General features: G+C 44.2%; 1 protein-coding gene across 1 annotated transcript in view; it reads left to right on the forward strand.

Moving 5' to 3' along the window:
* Ns2 (nucleostemin 2) overlaps positions 1–20,742 on the forward strand; it is a 29,220-nt gene that overhangs the window by 4,632 nt on the left and 3,846 nt on the right. The window contains exons 4-12 of the mRNA XM_075668855.1: positions 2,398–2,496; positions 3,157–3,300; positions 5,440–5,712; positions 7,295–7,423; positions 9,122–9,226; positions 12,441–12,599; positions 14,103–14,198; positions 16,640–17,431; positions 18,800–18,901. Coding sequence (XP_075524970.1) covers positions 2,398–2,496; positions 3,157–3,300; positions 5,440–5,712; positions 7,295–7,423; positions 9,122–9,226; positions 12,441–12,599; positions 14,103–14,198; positions 16,640–17,431; positions 18,800–18,901 — 1,899 coding nt within the window. The remainder of the gene's footprint in view (positions 1–2,397; positions 2,497–3,156; positions 3,301–5,439; positions 5,713–7,294; positions 7,424–9,121; positions 9,227–12,440; positions 12,600–14,102; positions 14,199–16,639; positions 17,432–18,799; positions 18,902–20,742) is intronic.

The raw sequence follows: 20,742 nt of genomic DNA on the forward strand, positions 1-20,742 counted from the left end.
TACAGTGAAATCCTGATAATTTGATATCTCTTAATTTGGATCGATGGATCATTAGAACTGCTCGGTTGGTCCCAGTGGAGTCGTGTGTCCTTGAATACGCAGAAACTCCCACGGAGCAAACTCCGAAAACTGCACAGTAGTTATTTGGAGCAAAAGTTCCTGCTCGCATGGGTTGCCTTTCAGACAAACCTGAGCTAAAGGCCAAAGTCTGATGCAATGCTGAGCACCGTAACAATGCATACTGTGAAATCGAGCATTTCAGCTTCGCGTATTGTACGATACATTAGTTCTATAGTGCATGGACTGCCTCTGCCTCTCTGTGAAACCGAGGTAGCTCAGTGGCCACAAAGTGGACCGAGTGGTGCAGAAAAAGCAGTATCTTTGTTTTGATACATCACCAGTCTCTGGTGCCTCCTCTAAAATGAAAGTAGCAAAGCCTTGTTGGTCCACTCATAGCTGGCTCAAGAAAAACCACAGTACAAGCAAAGCCAAGCTGCTAAGTTGCAAAGGCTGCATTTGCCGTCCATTGTGCAACTTTCGCACATCCAGATTTGTATCTTTATGTCTTAAATTATGACGCAGTACCGGGTGACTTATTTTACTGCTGTTACAAATTTCTGTCGGCTAAGTGGCGTCAAATGACACAAGAGACCAATGATTAAGTGAGGGAAGTGCCTGACGATGACTGTTGCGAATTCAACCTCTATGTTGCAAGGGACGGAGATTTGGTGCATGCGCTGACCATACTTTCGTCTGCCTGTAGCAACAGCATGACAGTGGTCAAAATATGAACTGACCAGGTTACATGGAAACATATGTGCATGCAGCAATGCGTTTACCAGCATTTCTGGCTGCTACTGGAATAAATATGCTTGCAAATTCGATATATTGGACCTCCATGTATTCAGACATTTAGGTAGTTTCCATCTAGTTTGAATTATTGGTCAGCAGCTGTATCGCGCGTTGCACCGCACACATTGGCGAGCACAATATTTTCGAAGGACCTCTCTGTAGATCAAATGCCACTTCATTCGAATATGACTTTCCCGTCCCCTTGAAGTTGAATTAATGAGGTTTCACCCGTAGAAAGAGGCATTCCAGGATCATTGCGCAGTGATGCCTCAGAAGCACCCTGAAACTCATGCAGCACATCACTCTTCATGGTAGCTCAGTGGCTATGGCATCCTGCAGCTGAACATGAGGGCTCAGTTTTGCTTCCCTGCCACAGTGATCGCATTCCAATGGGCCAAAATGCAAAAACACTTGTCTACTTAGACTTACGTCCACATTCAATAAACCCAGCTGGTAGTGGTGTAGTGGTGGTCCAGGGCCCATCACTACATCATCTCCCATGCCTGTTTGTTGATTCATTATGTCAAACCTCTTAATTTGATTTTCTAGGATTTAAACTTGTTTTAACCAATTTCAGTACCTACTTTTGTAGTTATAATGTTAAATATAGTGTGCACATATGTTTGTTTTGTTTACTACTTATGTTCCTATGATTGCCGTAGGGATTCGTCGCCACTTGGTAGCAGTGGGAAGACAGATTAGTGTCCCCTGCTTCGTGCAGACTGACACCATATAAGTCAGCCTTTACTTACGTGTCGCATCTTTCCATGGCACATCGGGTACATGAGCTTTCTAGTTTTGTACCTCAGCACTTTCAAAGCCTTTCCATGGCAGCCATCTGAATGTTCATAATAATTGTATTATTTTTTACTAGTTACAAAGCCAGCACTGTGCATCAGAGCTTGGTTATGAAATAGGCAAGTAATACTTGTGTACAGGTGCACAAAGAGCTTTACAGTGCTGCTATTGTCTAATAGGCATCGCCAACTGGCCATGAGCTGGCATTACTGTTTACAGCCAAGCAGATACGTAAATATGGCGAGTGCAGCAAACTGTGGATACCATTTCACATTGTGCAACAGCGTGTTTTTTTCACTTCACCTTAGTTTGTGTTCCCTGTCCCTGTTGCTGATCCTACAGAAGGTGCAACTGTTAACTATGTACATCACATGATTGGCATCGCATGCGACATCATTTGTGTCATCACATGGTAACCACTAACACTCTCTGCAAGGGAGCCTACTGCACTGAAGGAAACCAGGTGCCTGCTTTCAGGACGTGTCCATGCTTGGAAAAACATGAGTTCTTGTTTATCCACACAATGGAATTAATGTGCAGCTGCTGTCGTGCTACCTTGTCATGGCATGACGAGCCAATAGATGAAAAGTACACATGCCTCATTGCAGAGGCACAATGGTGCCGCAGTTAATTCCACTGTAATCTAGATGCACAGTTGTGTTTTTGAAGAGCAGTGCTGGCGATATGGAATTGTTTGTTATTGCCTTGCAAAATAATGGCACATACATAAAATGTGACCCACTGCAGAACGCCAGAGTGCACATCCTGGATACGGCAAGCTACGAGACAACGTTTGGCCCAAAAGCGCAGCGCAAGAAGCCACGTCTGTCAGCTGGAGACCTGTCTGTGAGTATATTTCACTTTTATGCACAACAGTGATTTAGTGGCTGCACATTGATATGAGCGTAATGCAAAAACACTCATGTACTGAGCGTTGGGTGGACATTGAAGAACCCATCGCAGTCAAAATTAATGCAAAGCCCTCCACTATTTCATTTCTCCTAGCCACTGTCTTGTTTTGGGGCATTAAACTTCAATGTTTTTCTTTTTTCTTTCTTCTTCTCTTGGTCAATTAATTTCTGCACTTTTGTGACTGCACAAGTAGTGGGATAAGAAGAGAAAAACTGCCGTGGACTGTATGGTGACTACACGCTTTCTCTTGTGCTGAAGCAAGAACGCGAAGTTGTTTGCGAAAGTGCAGCACAATGACTGCAATGGCAAAGTGTGTGCCACCGAGTTCGTTGACATTGGTCAAGTGCTCGCTGCCTCACACTTCAATCAAACAGCAAAATTTGTGCATTCAGCTTTTCACTTGAATTTGCTTGAAGTAGTGCATTCTTAATAGGAGCACTGACAGCTCCAGTAGGTAGTTCAATTCACGCGAATGATAGTGCAGAAAGTGCTTGATGTGCCTTCATGATTGTAGCTCGTTTAGCTAAAATTACCATTGCACAACTTCTGCCTCAAGTGTACTATTACGAAGGATAAGTTGGCTTGACTTTCCAGGAACTGGTCCAAGCAGCTGACACCTCTCAAGCGCACCACTCGGAGACCAAGAAGGAGACACCAGAAGATGAGCTCAAGCCTGCTGTTCGTCAAGAAATAATGACCAAAGGCCAGTCTAAGCGCATCTGGAACGAGCTGTACAAGGTAAGCACGCCTTATGAAAAATTTGGTCAGTGAATAGCACAAAAGACTAACAAGGATGTTGACAGGATGAAGGCGTTTTGTTCAAACATTAACTAAAACTCGCCTGTCAGGTAGCACACTAGAAAATCCATGAAGGTTTCTGGTTATTGACCAAGTCAAAGGTTGCAGTTTTGGAACCCTTATCGGTTGCTTGTTCGCAAGAGGTTCCTTGTTTGTGTTCGAAGCGTACATTAACTTCCGATGTCTTAAATGACCAGAAGCCTCTGTGTTTCTTTAAAAGGGGTCCTGGATCACCCCTTGGGCTTGGTGAGAAAACACATTCTACAGATAGCATGCATAGCTGTGAACGTCTCAGCCAAATTTTTCAGTCATGCGCGGTGTGTAGAGCTCATGAACGGAATACGATGTCACTTTTTTCTCAAACACTCTATTTTCGAACAAAAGATTCTCCTCACCCAATTAGAAGCTGACGGTGACTCACAGTCACATGTCAGATTCCCATAGATGGCTGCCATTGGCCAATAGCTGACATCAGTCAAGAAGGGTGTTTGCGTCAGTATGCTTCTTGAAACATGAAACATGAACTAGCTTAATTAGCCACCCTGCTAACTCACGAAGAAGCCTGCCTTTGCATCGCATGCTGGCCTTAGGGACCATTTGGCTTTGGTGCTATCACTGTGGAATGTGCTTCAGGGCAATAGTATCTGCTATTACACAGCCCTGTCGGAAGCTGTAAGAGATGCCTACAAGCACATGTGTATCGGTTTTGGCTTTTAATGAGTTGACAGCTCCTAATGACAAAGCACATTGCACCCGGCATTCAAAAATAATCTTTTGTTTCCTCGTAAACGCTTGCGCATGTCTTTAGTGTAATACAAAGAGGTTGTAAATGGACACCTATAAATGTTGTAGAAAATTGAGCGTGGCGTCAGAGACAACGTCAGTCTTGATCAAAGACGATGACTTGGGTAGAACCCTTAACCGGTTTTGACAGCCATTGTGTTTTTATGTACTATTGCCTGGCTTGTAAATAGCTTTTAAATGCCTTTTTTAGACAGTTTCATCATTGTTTCCCTCCTGTCACAATATGCAGCACAGACTAACACCAATCTCCAGAGTCGCGAATATCTGCGCTGCATCACAACATAGCAAGAATGTAACAATTTTGAAAACCTGCGCACATGCTAAACATATAGACCAAGCAGCCATGTGTATATAACAACTTAAGCATGCAGCCAGGATGTTTGCATTACCTTAAATTTGCGAACTTTGATAACTTTAATGTCTGAGAACCTGAATTTACAGGCAGTCTGTGCTGACCCAAGTAATCAAAAACTGCACCGTAGCACTCACCATCACTCAGGCCGCGCAAAACGTTCCCCGCACCGACCCAACCTGAATCATCACTGGCTTGCAAGACATATATGCTTGTACATACCGTATTCACAGGGCATCATGTATACACCATTGCACACACCAAATACTAAGAGCAGTCATGCCTACCCAACAGACTTTCCACCTGGTCGGGGCACCTGGTCACGTACGTATCTGTCCCTGGAAATTACTGCACTCATGCAGCTGCCCAATAATTCACTTGCAAGGCACTGGATGAAGAGCTAACTCATGAACACACAATTCGAAAACCTCGAGTTTCCGGCTTAGGCAGGGCTGGCTCAGGTAACCACCCCTACATCCGTCCTTATCGAGAGAGGGCATGGACACCTTCCTCAATCTTCGCTTCCTACATGTCCTTTAACCCACATCCTATTCCCCCACTGCCCGGGCTGTTGAGGCACCCCGACTTTATTTCACGTAACAATGGACTGCTAACACCCGTCATCTGGACAGAGACCCCGCACCAACCCCCTCCCAACCCTGAATAGCTGGGAGGCTGGGCTACAAAACGAAAACCCATAGGGTCAGCAGGCTCTGATCCGGCCGGACATGCTAGGGCTGAAGTTCCTGCTTGAAATGCAAGACATGTGAAGTTTGACCTTTAGTTTCTCTCCTCTAAATTAACCTCCTACCACAAATTTAATGCAAATAGCGTTTTCAGGAAATAGTCCTTGCTCCAAACTGGCTTAGTGTTTGTCATTAGTCGCAACAGTGCCCTTCGAGTCACCACCACCTCTACTGCAGGTGATCGACTCGTCGGACGTGGTGATCCAAGTGCTGGACGTGCGGGACCCGCAGGGCACGCGCAGCCCTTTTATCGAGCGCTTCATGCGCAAGGAGAAGCCCCACAAGCACCTGGTGTTTGTGCTCAACAAGTGCGACCTGGTGCCCACCTGGGTGACCCAACGCTGGGTGGCCCTGCTGTCGGCCGAGTACCCCACCATGGCATTCCACGCCAGCATCACGAACCCTTTCGGCAAGGGGGCCCTCATCAACCTGCTCAGGCAGTTCTCCAAGGTGCGCTTCCCCATTGCATGTTCTCCTCTGCCGCTTTCCTCGTTTCAATAAATGTTTCTGTTGCACATGTGCAAGTACAGTCGTGCCTCTTTATTTAACAGAGTCGCATCTGACACCAAAATACAGTACGCTTCCATTAATTCGAGTCCGGTTAATGAGATTTTTCTATTATTTTAATTGTGAACCAAGGTTCCGGTACAGTGCCCGTACATTTCCATGGGACCAAACTTTCATTATTTCAATCCTGAACTTAGCACAGCAAGCTGGACGAGCTGGTGACTGAACATATTCGTCCATATTTTGTCATATTTTGTCCTTCATCCAGCACAAGCTGGATGAAGGACAAAAGGAAGCACACGATATGAGCGCAGTTGTTAGTACTGCGCTCATATCGTACGCTTCCTTTTGTCCTTCGTCCAGGTTGCGCAGCCCACCCCAAGGAATATGTCCTGAAATTAGCCTCCATGGCATAATCCAAACTTGACTGGTCAGCATGTATGCATTTGACCCTAATAATACTGATCCCACTGATGAAGGTAAATGTTGCTTTAATAGTGGCAAGGTCTTTGTCTTAGCAGTGCCTAAACGACTGAGAATGCCGATTTTTGGCCTACCTTCAGCATATGTTGAATGGAAAGCAGCAGCATATACAGTGAATGATTAGTCTTCATACACGGTTTTGTTATGCGCCCTTTTTTTTTTTTTTTTTTTTTGCCTAAGTGGTCTGAAATACCCTGCGCGTTACAATTGCATACGAAACTGAAATCACATTTGTGGTGTTAGCAATCGCCTACCATCAAAGCAAACGTCATCATCGTCACCACAGGCTGGTGGCTCACTCAAAACACGAGTTGCTTTACATGCTAAGGCAGCGCAGCCAAGTTGAGTAAGATGTTTTGAACACTCTCCGTAGTGTTGAAAACATATGATGCAACTTGGCTTGGATGCTTTGCAAGAAAAACTGGTTAAGTGTTTAGTGTAGGCGTAGGTCATCACCTTGTTCGTGATGGTTGCGGAATCCTTCAAGAGATGTAGAACGTCAAACGCTGTGGACCACACTGCGTTTGTATGTTGGTCATGTCGTAGCCTGTATATACCTACTGCAACAAAAACTGTTTCAGATTGACAACAGTGAGCATTAAGTGTAAATGAACCTCCATTCTCTGAAAGTTAACTCTGAAGGTTTTATTTTGTTTATGATTGCCATATTCAGATGCATGCTTCTTTTTTTTTTTTCGTAATACTATATGACGCACATTAGATTTGACTGGACATTGTTTTGTACTATGAACCCACAAAAACTGGGTACACATTTGATTAGAAGGCATGTTAGAATTCAGCAAATATGTACTGCCAAGTAAAACAGTGGTGTATTTTTATGTATTTCGTGCCTCCTTTAAGTCTGCCCACTGGACAATTAAATCATTTTTACCAGTCCCATCAAGATCAAACTGACGGAAATTGATTGCATCGCATTTCATTTCGAAAGTCTTTACGTGTTAAATTTTAGTGAAAGCCTCTGTATCTGTAGCAGTGTTTACCTTACATTTTACCTCTTCGCCTACCTTGTCTTTGTACCCAGCTGCACACAGACAAGAGGCAAATCAGTGTGGGCTTCATCGGCTACCCCAACGTTGGCAAGTCGTCAGTCATCAACGCCTTGCGATCGAAAAAGGTCTGCAACGTGGCACCCATTGCTGGGGAGACCAAGGCAAGTTTCGTGAGAACAGATACTCCAGTTGTTAGCCCTCACTTCCTGGTAGACTTTTCTCAATAACACATTCTTTAAAACTTTAAACAGTACATTTATTGTGGATATTGACTGCAAGTAGGTGAGGTGCAGTATCGTGAATATAGCTGAAATATTTGTTACAAGTAGATCCACTGGTTACTATTGAGTTAGCGGCCTTCTGATGCAAGGAGGAACACACTAATAGCGCTGACGCAGAGCAACCTGTCAAACTTCACATCTGACCTGTTAGTGTACCTCTTAGATTAACTTTGTTTTGCATTGTGCTCAGTTCTAAAGTGGCTTAGGGCATTGTTTACGGCTAACAGATGTTTACGTTTACATTCAGCACCATGTTCAAGGTTCTTTTGTTCACACTAGTCACCACACTCAAAAGTACAATAAAACCTCGTTAAACCGTACCCACTTAAACAATAGTTTCGTTTAAAAGTAGTTAAGTCAAATCCCCGACTCAGCGACCATTGAACATAATGTGTTTTGTATCCGCATAAACCGTACCAGCTTATTGCGTCTGTATCAGTTAACACGTAGTGTTTCCACGTTTCGTCACGCAAACTCAGTGGTGCGTTCGTTAACCAACGCAGCCCTATCTCTGCAAATTTCTTTCATCACTGCTATCTAATCCATTGCTGCCTTCACCTGTGTTTTGCTTTCTTTGCCACCCATTTTGGTGCTGTAATAAATCACCGATTACCTGCTCTGTGCATTACACAACACACCCATTGCTACTTCCTCTTTATCTCAACTAGAGTATCAGTTACCTCCTTTTACCATCTACACTGCCATCTTCAGCTCCCCTAATGTTACACCAGGGTTCTCCCCAGGATGGGGGGCGATGGAAGTGCCACCCACTGCTCCAGTTGACCGACGAAATTTCCCATTTCTTTTTATTTTTCCCAATCCTCTGCTGTTCTTTTATCAAGTGAGGAAATATTTTTTTTTTATGACAGCAGTTGTGAAATATCATACCTTTCTAGTGCGCTGTCTACAAAAAGTGGCCAGAAAATCAAGCATCGGGAGTTGTCATCGCACCGCGACTAGTACAGCGCGACTTTCCATTGACACAATGCCATCATTTTGGAACCATCGCCATTGTAAAGAGGAGAGATCTGAGCTTCAGATAGCTACAGCGCCATATTTTGCCATGCTGAAATAACAGCAAAAGAAGCAAATGAAATTTAAAAAACTAGCATTGTGATTCATTACTACTGCCATGTGGACAGAGGAAGTGCACCTATTGGCTACAGACCCAGATTTGAATCGCCGGCTCGTGTTTTGTGCGTATTTTGGCAGCGGTGAGCTGTGCATTTTGGCGATTGCAGCAGGATGCATTGCTGACGTAAGTTAGTTTGGCTAATGTGTCCAGAATGCAACATTGGCAAATCTACAATTCAAAATGGCGAAATGATGGTCATTTTAAACAGAGAGATAGAGTCGCATATGTAACAACCCCCCCCCCCCCCCCCCTCGCTCGCAATATGTCCACCCTCAAAAATTTCTATGGAGAACCCTGTGTTACACCTATCATTTATCACAGTATCACTTGCCAAGTGTGTTCCCACGGCATGCTTGTATTTAGAGCCTAGCAATTAACTGATGACAAAGCACGTTTTGTTCTGCGCAACCAGGTTACATTACTTTTGCTGTGCTTCTTCACAGGTGTGGCAGTACATCACATTGATGCGCAAGATCTACCTTATCGACTGCCCTGGTGTTGTCTACCCATCAGGTGACACAGACACGGAAATTGTCCTAAAGGGAGTGGTAAGTACCCGGTTGTGTTCGTTAATGGAAGCATGTACATTGCAGCAAGAGCTGTCACAGTGTCTCAGCAACTGTGCTTGCTTTGTCATGTAGGCTGCTGCGGTAGTCAAACCTTTCGCAACGAATTCTGCTTCAACGCAACATCCACTACGATGGAGAGTTCTCTATTCATCGCCAGCAAATCACAGAAATTAGTATAGAACAAGCCTGTTGCAGCAGACAAATTTAATTTGCCCATTCCACCTCAGGGAAGCCTTCATAAGGTAAAACTAAATTTTCGATGCTGGCTATATTCCTGCTAAATGTAAATGTAATGAACAAGCCCCTCACCAGAGCTTCACAAACAATGAACAACACACAAACGACGCACTAACGAAGTTACTAGAAATTGAATATCCAGTCCCTCGGCCAAGAACAATACACCTGGGGCTCTATTTCATGATTTTTTTTATCCGCTCATGCAAGTCGTACAACAGTTATCACTTTTGAGAGATTGATTGATTTACTTGATGCAATAGACTTCTGTTAATTCGACTCTGGTTGATTAAATTTTTCAGTTAATTCAATCCCAACCGAGGGTCCTGGCTGGCACCCATACATTTCTGTGGGCCCAATATTCGTTATTTCCATCATGAAATTGGTCTGTGCTGGATAATTCGAACTTAACTGGTCAGCATGCATGCACCCGATCTCACTGGTGACCGCAGCAGTGACTCCAATAGCGGCATCCGTTTTGCCAGCGCTTAGGGTACAGCAAATGCGTCAAATGCATGCCATCTCTCACAAAAAATGCTTATTTCATGCCTGCTGAGGAATATTTTCAAGCGAGAATGGTAGCTGACAATGAATTTAACAGTATTTACCCGAAGTGGTGGGTTGCAGTTTTGATTGTTTGAGTAGAAACATTGATTGTAGAAACATTAACATTGATTGTTTGAGTAGAAAATTTCACTCGACTCACTAAGCGTTCCTTGAGCACCCATCACCTCGCATGCCTTAGTTGTTAAACCACTAAAATTGCTTGCTATTTCCCCCATTTGGTGCAAGTTACACATGTACACACCAGTGCAAAGTACGAGAAGAATAAAAGGCGCAGTGCATTGTCGCCGCTCTTTTTCTAGGGATAGTCATGGTGATTTACAGTTCGCTGCTTTATTTCAACTGGACGCTAGCGTCGCTTTAGCATCATACAGTTGAACCCACTTATAACGATCCCAGATATGTCGATCTATCGGCTATAACGACCACATGTCATAGCATTTACAATTTTCCAACCCTGCCTATTGAAGCTGCATCTAGATGTAGCGCCATATTTAATAGCGCCACACTAGTGCGGAGTTTTCTGTGCGGCGCTGCGTGCGCTACATTATGCGTGCTATTTGAACAATTTGGACGAATTTGAACCCGTGGCTGCTCAAACATTGCTATCGATGTTCACGCAGCTGGGTCGGTGTGAATGTGGCACGATGTGCCACTGCCACGCAAAGTTGCAAAGAGTTGGCAGTCACTGTTCGTCAACGCTTCGTTTGCATTGTTGCTGATAACAGTTCATGACGGTGTTCTGCCTTTCGAACTTTGCACTCATTCGTCCGAAGTGACATAAAAAAAAAAGTAACTTTGCAGCTGTCGGCGCGCATGGTGCTCATGCTGCAGCCCTAACAGCAAGACCTTTGCGAAATGCCGTCATGCCGCTGTACTTCACTTGCAGCCAACTAGAATGCTTCATTATTGTATGCAGAATCCAATCGTGCCCCACTGAAAGCAAAATATACCACAAGCTTTTGGAGAGAAAATGGCAGGTGACCAGAACCAGCCAGGTGCTGTTTCGAACGAGCCACAATGCCACATTTTATTCTTTAAACAACGTTTTAAACGGAAGCTTGCAGTTAGATGTGAAAAAGTACCAGGAACAGAAATCAACGTACTGAAAATCCAGTTTTCGGACCAAAATGGCGTCCAATTGTAACTGACGACGCCAGCTACAGGGTCGTTAAATTTTGTGTGTATTGAAGGGCAAGTCCACACATAACGAACTACTATGCAGCGAGCACTTTTCGTGGAACTATGGAGTTTGTTATGAGTGGATACGACTATACGTATTTCACTTCTCGTCGTCAGTTACTACCGTATCTCTTTTTTTTTTTTTCTTTAACCCGCCACCACATTTAACCTGAACCTCCAATTACAGCAACCCGGGAAAAGGAATTTGTGGCTTATAACTGCATACAACTTTCAAACCTTTGCAAAAACAGTTTCCATTCACAACTCGTCCACGTCGTATCTTTGGCCGGCGGCTCTGTTCCCCCGCCGCCCGGCAGCAATGCTAATAAAGCTGGATTCATACGACGGACATGATTGCAAACGAATCAGTCATGTGACACGTGACGTGAATCGAATCACTTCACAGCTAGCATTCACGTGACAGAGGATGACAGTGAGGACGAAGCAGCCCGCACAACGTGACTGAGCCGTAAAACCAAACGGTGATTTGGCTCTCCACCGTATCAGGAAGTGTTTCGTGCAAACCGAAAGAGTGCCACGGGAACGGGTGACGTGTGAGTTTGCTGGCGCTGCGTCCTCATTCACTAACTAGTACAAAAAGGTGACCCATATAGAGGAGGAGAATGTGCACACATGAAGGAGTGGAGAAGGGTGCTTAAACAAGCAGGGGTGGGGAGCGGGTAGGGTTCCCTAGGGGATAATGAAACTTTGAATGGTAGATAACCTAGCCTTAATGTGTAACTTTGCGACAGCGTGCACCGCACTGCTGTGAAGCCACATCTGAAGGCAAAATTCACACGTAACTCACACCCCTACTTTAACATTAAATTTTTCTAATTTTAGGTGCAGGTTTATAGTATGTGCAAAAGTATGGTAATTTGTCTACTTGTAGGAAGTGTCCCACGGCACCTGAAGTTTCTGAATTTCTGGAGACATTAAAGAAAGAATGGTAGTACTTCTCACAGTAGCAACTGAGTCATGCTTTGCCAGGGTGAAATAAACATTTGAAAAATGAATTAAGGAAAAGTTGAACAGTGATCCCCAACACCTGAAGTTGTCTTGCTGTCTTGAAGGTCAGAAGCACCATTTGGTATCATTAATGGGTTAGTTAGACCTATCGCAGATGTTGTAGTGCATCTTTTGAGCATTTATTTGGCCACACCGCACATGATAGTGGTAGAAAAACCTCTGTGTGCTCTCTCCATACTCTCAGGTCCGTGTTGAGAATGTGGAGGACCCCCAAGACCACATCCCAGCAGTCCTGGACCGTGTTAGGCCTGAGTACATTGTCAAGACGTACAAGATAGAATCTTGGGAAAGCCCAGAGGACTTCCTCGAAAAGCTGGGCCGGCGGTCTGGCAAGCTGCTCAAGGTATAGACGTCCTGATACTCTTTTGGCATTAGCAGTGCGGATACTGGCACTGTGCTTCTTTAAAAACAAACACAGGAGGATGCCATCTTGTAGCGGAAACAGCACAAAAGACAAGGACTGAGACGCACACAACATAAGTTCTTGTGTTGTGTTTGCCTCGGGCCTTGTTTCTTGTGCTGTTTTCACCATAAGATGCAGTACCAACAAGCCCTATGTCGCATCCTTGTTCAGAATGCCATAGTTTGACTACAGTTGCTGTAACATTGAAGCGTCACTTTCATGTTGGGAAAAAGTTGGCATAGTGTTACAGTGATTTCAGTTGGCATTTATTAATGTCGTAGCCTTTTTACAGGGTGTCCGACCTAACATGGGTCACACTACAAAAAAAAAACATGTGAGGTACAAGGATGGGGCCAACTGTGCTCTGTTTGCAGTAGCCTTCCCCAAAGTAGGGCATTTTACATTTCATCTGTTGTGTTTAATTAGCTTATTACCCAGAATGTAATTAGCCAAATGAATAATTTCTAATCTAATGGTGTATGTCTGAATGCCAACTTGTTCTATGCATCTGAAAACATCGTATTCAATGATTTCCAGGTCACCACACTTTTGTTTAGTTATTTTATCTGCACCCCAGTTTGCGAATGGTGACGGCAAACAGAATGCCATCCTGGGCCCGTCCTCACATCTCCCACCCTGATTTTTTTTAGAACTTGTGCCATGTTAGCTGGGACACTCTGTATGCTGCCCATCTGTCAGGGCAGTCGGCAGCTTTGGCAGTGTGAAAGGAGAGACGATAATTGCAAGCTTGCACCAGTAAGCTTCATTCTTCTCATTCAGGGCTTTATGTGCATATTTCGGCGTTATAGTTTCATTGTTGTATTTTTTTTTTCCTGTGACAGCAGTTCAACATTTCCAAACTTGGTTTGCTCGCTAAGCCGATGGCTGCCGTTATTGTGTCCTCCTTCTCAGCTTGACCCTGGCCATAGGAATGAAGCTAAACAAAGATTTTTCCAATGATTCAAACTCGTGTCCCTGCACCAGTGTCCATCTGGAAGCTGAATGCACTAACCACTGCACTATAGCACAGCTTTGGTGCTTGGTAATATATGCAGATATCTATTTGCCTGCCACATAGCCTCTGAGAGCAGGGATGTCTGTGCATGTATCTTGGAGGCTGCAACAGGCAATACACTGTAGCAGACGAACACAAAGTTGTGTTCATTGCAAAGAAGTGGCTGTTCTCGAGAGGATGGAGGTCTCTGCTGTAAATAAGTACAGAGCCAGCAGAATTGCTGAAGTCTGCTGACATGCTTTTTTCTACTGTTAGTTCAATTGTTCTCTGTTCTGCTAGAGTTAAGCTTACAGGCCTGCCTTTTCCACCGCAACAAAAGACAGAGAAATGCTTTTTTTTACGGCGCACCGTCCTGCCTGTCGTTCAAATGTACTTGCGTGTTGTGGTGAAGCCATTTCTTATTTGCTCACGAGTCTTCACTGTTTCAGGGTGGGGAACCTGACATCTCTACAGTGGCCAAGATGGTTTTGAACGACTGGCAGCGGGGAAAACTACCTTATTTTGTCAAGCCACCTGGTGGAGAGGTAGGGAACTATTGTGTGCTCAATAAACATTTGGCAGCCAATGGATTCCTTTTAAAAAGGTGTACATATAGCAATATCTCGTGGTAGCAGGCTGGTGGACTGTCTAGGCATGCTGCCGTCACGGCTGGTGGCGTTGATGCGAAGAGTTCTGAACCCACACTTATGTTACATGCAGCTTTTGTTTTCTTTGCCATTGCCTGCCATAGCGGCTCGGTCGCTATGGTGATCTGCTGCTGAGCACGATGGGGCAGGTTTGACTTCTAGCTGCAGCAGCCACATTCCAACGGAAGCAGAGTGCAAAAGTGCCCGTGTACTTAAATTTAGGCGCAGCTTAAGGAACCCCAGGTGGTTGAAATTAATATGGAACCCTCTATGCGGTGTTTCCAAGCGTGTTGCTTTGGGGCATTGAACACCATGCTTTGAGGCATTCAACATCATGCTTCGAATTTGAATTTTAGAGGCATGTGGAAGCTAAGGAGCAGTGTTGGCAGCACAGCAGTCCAAAACCGAGAGGCACCTCAATGCATATTTTGTGCGTTGTGCCTGATATCTGCTGGCTGATGAAAGGTTTCGTTCCCAAATTATATTTGCCAACTGATTAATTCAAACTCGACAAGGGCAGCCCGAAAATTTCGAATAATCAGGAGTCTGAAATGATGAATTCGCCAGAGGTTAAGTGTCTTTATTCCACAGGTGGCCAGAAAAACGTCTCCATGCATTGTTGCATACACATACCGATGCTACCTGCTCAGTCTGCATTTCGACTATTGGCATGCTAAAGCTACGGATAGTTGAAATTACGGTCAATGCATGGTACCAAATATTCATGCCATCAACTTCAACTTGCATTGGCAACTTAATACATAAAAGGGAAAAAGAAAGTTTCCTTTGTGCTTGTCGCAAATTCCAAGTTATCTATCAGCGCGCTGTAAGAAGTCCAAAATTTCAGACGTCCTTATTACATTACACCTGCAGAAGGGCAGCGGATTGGGCGAGTTGCTGTTCCATGGTAACAATAAAATTCAAACAGAGCTAGACGACAGGACCAGAAAGAGGAGGAGACAGCGCCATGTTTGTCTCCTCCTCTTTCTGGTCCTGTTGTCTAGCGCTGTTTGAATTTTATTGTTTACATTACACCTATGGGCTGAATGGCGGTGCTGCCAAGCTATCCAAATTATCGGTATCTGAATAATTGGTTGGCAACTTTGCATATGCATTATTGCCACCTTTTGCTTAAAGTTTTTGCTTAAAATATTTGGGTATGTAACCATAACAGATAAATTGAACTGGTGTCCTCATGTTGAAAATATTTGTCAATCAACATACAGGAAGTTGTGCTACCTCCAAAGGAAATTGCGCCAGGCGACGAAAGAAGTCAAGTTGATTGCATACAAGACATATATCCGTCCGAACCCAGAATATGCTGGTGCTGTGTGGAGCCCCCGTCAAAAGGTTTTAAAACATAAACTAGAGCGAATTCAAAGAATGTCAGTTCGCTTTATCTGCTCTAAATATCGACGACGTGACTCGGTAACTGAAATGTTAAAAATATGTAACTTGGAACCACTGGAATCAAGAAGGCAGAAGCAGCAATTGAAATTGCTTTTTCAAATACTACACGCAAATGTGAAAATAAACCAAGGATGATTATCTAACGCTCTTTCACAAAAGCTTACCACGAACAACACGCTGTACATTCGTGCAACCAATAATAGCTCGAACAGACTTATTCCGCTTTTCTTTCCTGATGCTATTAAAATGTGGAATGAATTACCGAATGATGTGGTACAAGAAAATGCTAAGAGTGATTTTGAGGTTGCTCTTGATAAGTATTTCGCTCAAACTGTATAGCCTATTATTTGTTTTTTGCATGTAGCTGTGTTTTTTTTTCTACAAATGTTCTATGTGTTACAAATGTTCTTCTACAAATGATCTTCAGTGTTTGTTCTATGTACAATTCAATTACTGACCCTCCCTGTAACAACCCTCAAGTGAGGGTTAACAGTATGACTAAACAAATAAATAAATAAATAAATAAAAAAGTCTCGAGCAGTGAGATTGAGCAGGTGAAACGCAATAATGTGTGAGTTACACCTATCATTCAGAGAAATGTGATGCGTTGTGCGGGGTTGACGAATGTCATGGACGCATAGCCAAGGCAGACCAAACCACGTGAGGTTCTCTGTTCCCTAAAATCTCTGCACGAGCTAACACATTTTTATTTTGCCTAAGTGAAGAAGGGCCACTGCATCTGAAAAATGATGCCTCTGTTATGCTCGAACCCCCCTCCCTGTTCCTCAATTGCAAATCCTGCATACCATGCAAAATTTGAATTCAAATATGTCATGCGGTTCTATTGAATCTTAATTGGGAACTTGTATTCAGACAGCAGGGAGTGCATTTGCTTGTCAGTGCTTATAAAAAGATGCTCATCCTCGCAGGAGTCCGCCGGAACCCAGGAGAATGCGGAGCCCTCTGGTGACATCGCCATAGCTGCCAAGGTGCGGCAGGACCTGGATGAAATCCGTGTGGGGCCGCGGTTTGTGGCTGAAGACCTGCAGGCGCCAGGAGCACCTGCAAAGTCTGAAGCAAAGGAGAAGGCGCCCTCTGAAGAGGCAACTGTCAAAGTCGAGAAGTCGGCAGCAGAGGCGGGTGACGTGCAGAGTTCCAAACAGGAGCGGGAAGCGCTCCCTGGTGGCCCTTTTGTGGAATCTGTATCTTCCGGGGATAGTTGTCGAGATGAGCAGAAAGCAGATGCCTCAGAAGGTTCGCCAGCTTCTGCAAAGTCTGAGAATGAAGTGAAGGTTCAAAGTACTAGTGTAGAAGCAGTTGTGGGCGGTACACCTGCTGAAGTGGAAGCACTTCCAACTGCTGAGAATGAGACTAAAGAGTCAAACAACAGCCAAAGTGTTCCTAAAGAAGGAGACGCACAGACTGCCAGTGCGAAGGAGTCCAACTTACCACCAGGTGACGCTGTAGGCATTCCCACAAGCCGATCGCCAGCCAAAAAGCGGAAGAAATCTGGTGCAGAATCGCAGCACGTGGAACTCTGCGACCTCATTGGTAGGAAGATGGCCCAGAGTCCGTGGGCCAAGTTCTTGCCAACAAAGAAACCAAAAACCGAGAATGATTCCCCGAGTGACAACAAAACTCCGGTGGCCCCAGAACCCGTGACATTCGAAGTGGAAGACTTCTCTGACGAGGATGAAAAAGAGGAGACAGCATCTTCCTTGGTAAGTGCATTTGTGAGGACCTTGTTTGTAAATAAGGTGACTACTTTTTTTTTGGAACAGCGGTTCTCATTCATAAACGTGTCATTCTGGTTTTCGTAAAGATAACATGGACAGAAGCACCAGGTTTTGGAATGTGCTTGGAAAAGGCATGCTGTGCAAGTGATAGGAATGTACATTAGGTTTACAGTGGAACCCCGTTCATACGTTTTTCACCGGACCGGGAAAAAAAAACGTAACAGCCGGGAAAACGCAACAGTGAGGAAAGCTCCGAAAATGAATGAAAAAAAGTGCAGCTTCATCTATAGACAATTTATTTCCACAGAGTGCGCTTAGGACCTAAAAGAAAGTCCAGAATTGTGGCTTGCCGTTTCTTTCGCTCGCTAGAAATCACCACACGTTTCTCAATAGCCTGGAAGGCCGCATTGCTGTCAGCGTCGCTGTGAGGTGCGACGTACCTGCGGAGGAGGTCCAGAGCCGCAACGGCTTTTCGAAAGCTACGATTTGGCAACTCCCCGGCATCATGCGGCTCGTGCATCGCAGTCTGCGACTTCACTCGCGACCGAGATCCCATCGATCTCGGCGATGCTCTGACACTCTGACGTCCCGACAACAACATCCACGGCGACGTAGTCGTCGTATGTGACCGCCATTTTGGCTTTTGGCGAGTTTTGGCCGGGCTTGGCTATGGAGCTGGCTGCAAGAAGCCGCACGCCAATTCGATGGCGGCCTCTCGAACTGGCGTGCGGCTTCTTGCAGCCAGTTCCATAGCCAAGCCCGGCCAAAACTCGTCAAAAGCCAAAATGGCGGTTGGAGCGCGTTGCCTACTTTAGCCCAGGCGGGTTCGGGGGGCTAAGTTGCGACGTATCATGCGGGAACGTTTTCACAGCTACGACGTAACAGCGGGGTTCCTTATACATTGGATCCTATGGAAGCTATGCCGGGACCGGATGAAAACGACGTAGCAGCCGGGAAAACGCAGCAGTGAGGAACGTAACAGCGGGGTTCTACTGTACATAGTTCCACTTCTTCTCGTCATTCATGCGTGCAGAAGGCAGTGCTTTAAAAGATACACAAATAGAAATGAATAGAACAGTTTTTCTCTTTTTTAAAGGATGTCGTCATTTTTAAGCACATAACACACCTGACCGCATGCATAGTCATATATTTAGGCTATCTTTCTGGCGGCCCATTCAGCCATCGATTGCTAAGCTTCATTATAGCTACATTACATGTACTATTCATCGTATCCCATCCCATCACTGATTACACGTCATGTTCTCATGGCCCTTTTAGCAATATTTGCCACTCACCATGAAGAGCATGTTCACGGAGCCAACACTGTGTTTGCTGTTCCTATTTTCTGAACAGGTGACCAGTAGTGGCACATTTGTTGTGAGCTCTTTGGCCAAGCGGAGAGAAACTGTACAAGAAGACGATGATGTACCTGCTAGACGGCTTACAGGCAAAGAGGTATGTGGATGTCGAGCTGGCGATCAGTGCCACCTGGGAACATAACAGTGCTTTTATCGAGCAGCATTGACCTGAGCGTGCAGATTTAATGTCTGTGTTACCTTTGTCATACTCCTTACACTGTTTCCAATGTGCTCTTTTATACCCTAAGTTGGTAACTCAAGTCTATATTCTCATATTGTGCATTTTAGAAGTAGTGTTTATTGCACTATTGAATTGTGTTAAAAGTAGTGCTGTGCAAATACCAAATGGTAGATTTCGAATTGAACACTGAATTGAATCAAGAAAGAAACGGATGAATATCAAATCAATTATAAAAAAATTTATCACAAAGTTTAATGCCTACAAATTTGTACAAGAAAATGCAGTGCTGCAGATGCTTGGAGGTCTACTATCATTGCGTAACAAGAATGTTGCAAGCTATCAGTAACTTAAGCACGTAGGAATCAAGATGCTCAGTATGGTGTGCTCTTATTAAAGGGAATGCCAAATTAGTATTACCAGCATTGATTACAGCTCAATTCTGTGTGAATGTGTGGAAATATTTTTGTATCGATAGAACGTCTGTTAAATAGAATCAAGTGTTTTTTGCCCTCTGAAGGTGTAAAAATAGCGAAGTTGCATTGTGCTGGATATCTTATGAGATATTCATTTTAATAGTGGCCCTTGTTTTATGGCAATCTCTTATTGCATAGAAAGTTTCATTGTTGCGTCACCCCTGCATTCCCATGGTGCAAAACTGTAAGTGAGAGTCAGCCTGTCAGGCATGCACATTTGCTCAGTACTATAACACTAGAAGTGTAATCAAACAGTGGATGCTGGCGCCAGATCTGACAATGTGGTTCAACTTTGCAAGTTGTGTGTTAGGTTTTGCCATCATTGAAACGTGCAGAGCTGAAGTGCATGCTGACTTCTGTAGAGCCCTTTAAAGTTATTTCCCCTTCAGTTTGCCAAGAGAAATCCTTTAATGCAGCCCTCCAGTAGACTCTAGACAAAGTTCCTTGTTCACGAGACCAGGTGAAGCGTGTGCAGTTACTGCATTACTGGAGCATTCATGCCCATCACCCTTTCTTCCCCAATTAGCCCATGAACAGGCCCTGCTCAAACCCACCAGTAGTTGATTTAACATTTAATGTCATGATAGCGCGCGTCTTAAAGCAGTAGAGACCATTGATAATGAAGGACCGAAGCAGAATTTGGACAGAGAGGACATTGCAGAGTCCTCTAGAAGGCAGAAGCAGGGTGGCAGACTAAAATGCATTCTGCCACTGTTATTGTGCTGTTGATTGCTGTTGCTGTTAGTGTCAGTTATGCTCCTACCTGGTTAACTCAAACTCTGAGGGGACAGGAAAGAAACTTGAATAAAATGAGTTCGCACTAAAGAGAGCTTGTTTGCGTGTAGTGCTCTATAATGCGCACGGTTCCCTGAGCAGTACCATATCACCAAGTGGTAGCGGCGGTCTTACCATGCATTTTTAAAAACTATCTTTGAAGTTGCGGATCACAGAATAAGTGGGGATAACTTAAGCTGAAAGTGCAAAGAAAATAAGTGCACTGGTGTGCATCTGTGGACTATAAGTTAGTGATATAAACTATTTATATTTTAAGTATTGATATTACTGTCAGTAGCGATAGTACACTAGTTCACTGACATTTGTTGTTAACTGTGCTATCAATAACATTGCTGTTCTAGTGATACTACCAAAAGATGTGTGGTAACTATCAGTAACATTAATTTCACGCTTTTTTTGAAACAATTTCTTTTGCCAAGTGCAGCATACTGTTTCTGTCTGTTGACAAAATTTTAAATATTGCTATAACCTATCCATTCTCAAAGGTAG

Source organism: Dermacentor variabilis, chromosome 9 (assembly GCF_050947875.1).
Source record: "Dermacentor variabilis isolate Ectoservices chromosome 9, ASM5094787v1, whole genome shotgun sequence".
In the NCBI taxonomy this organism is placed as follows: domain Eukaryota; kingdom Metazoa; phylum Arthropoda; class Arachnida; order Ixodida; family Ixodidae; genus Dermacentor; species Dermacentor variabilis.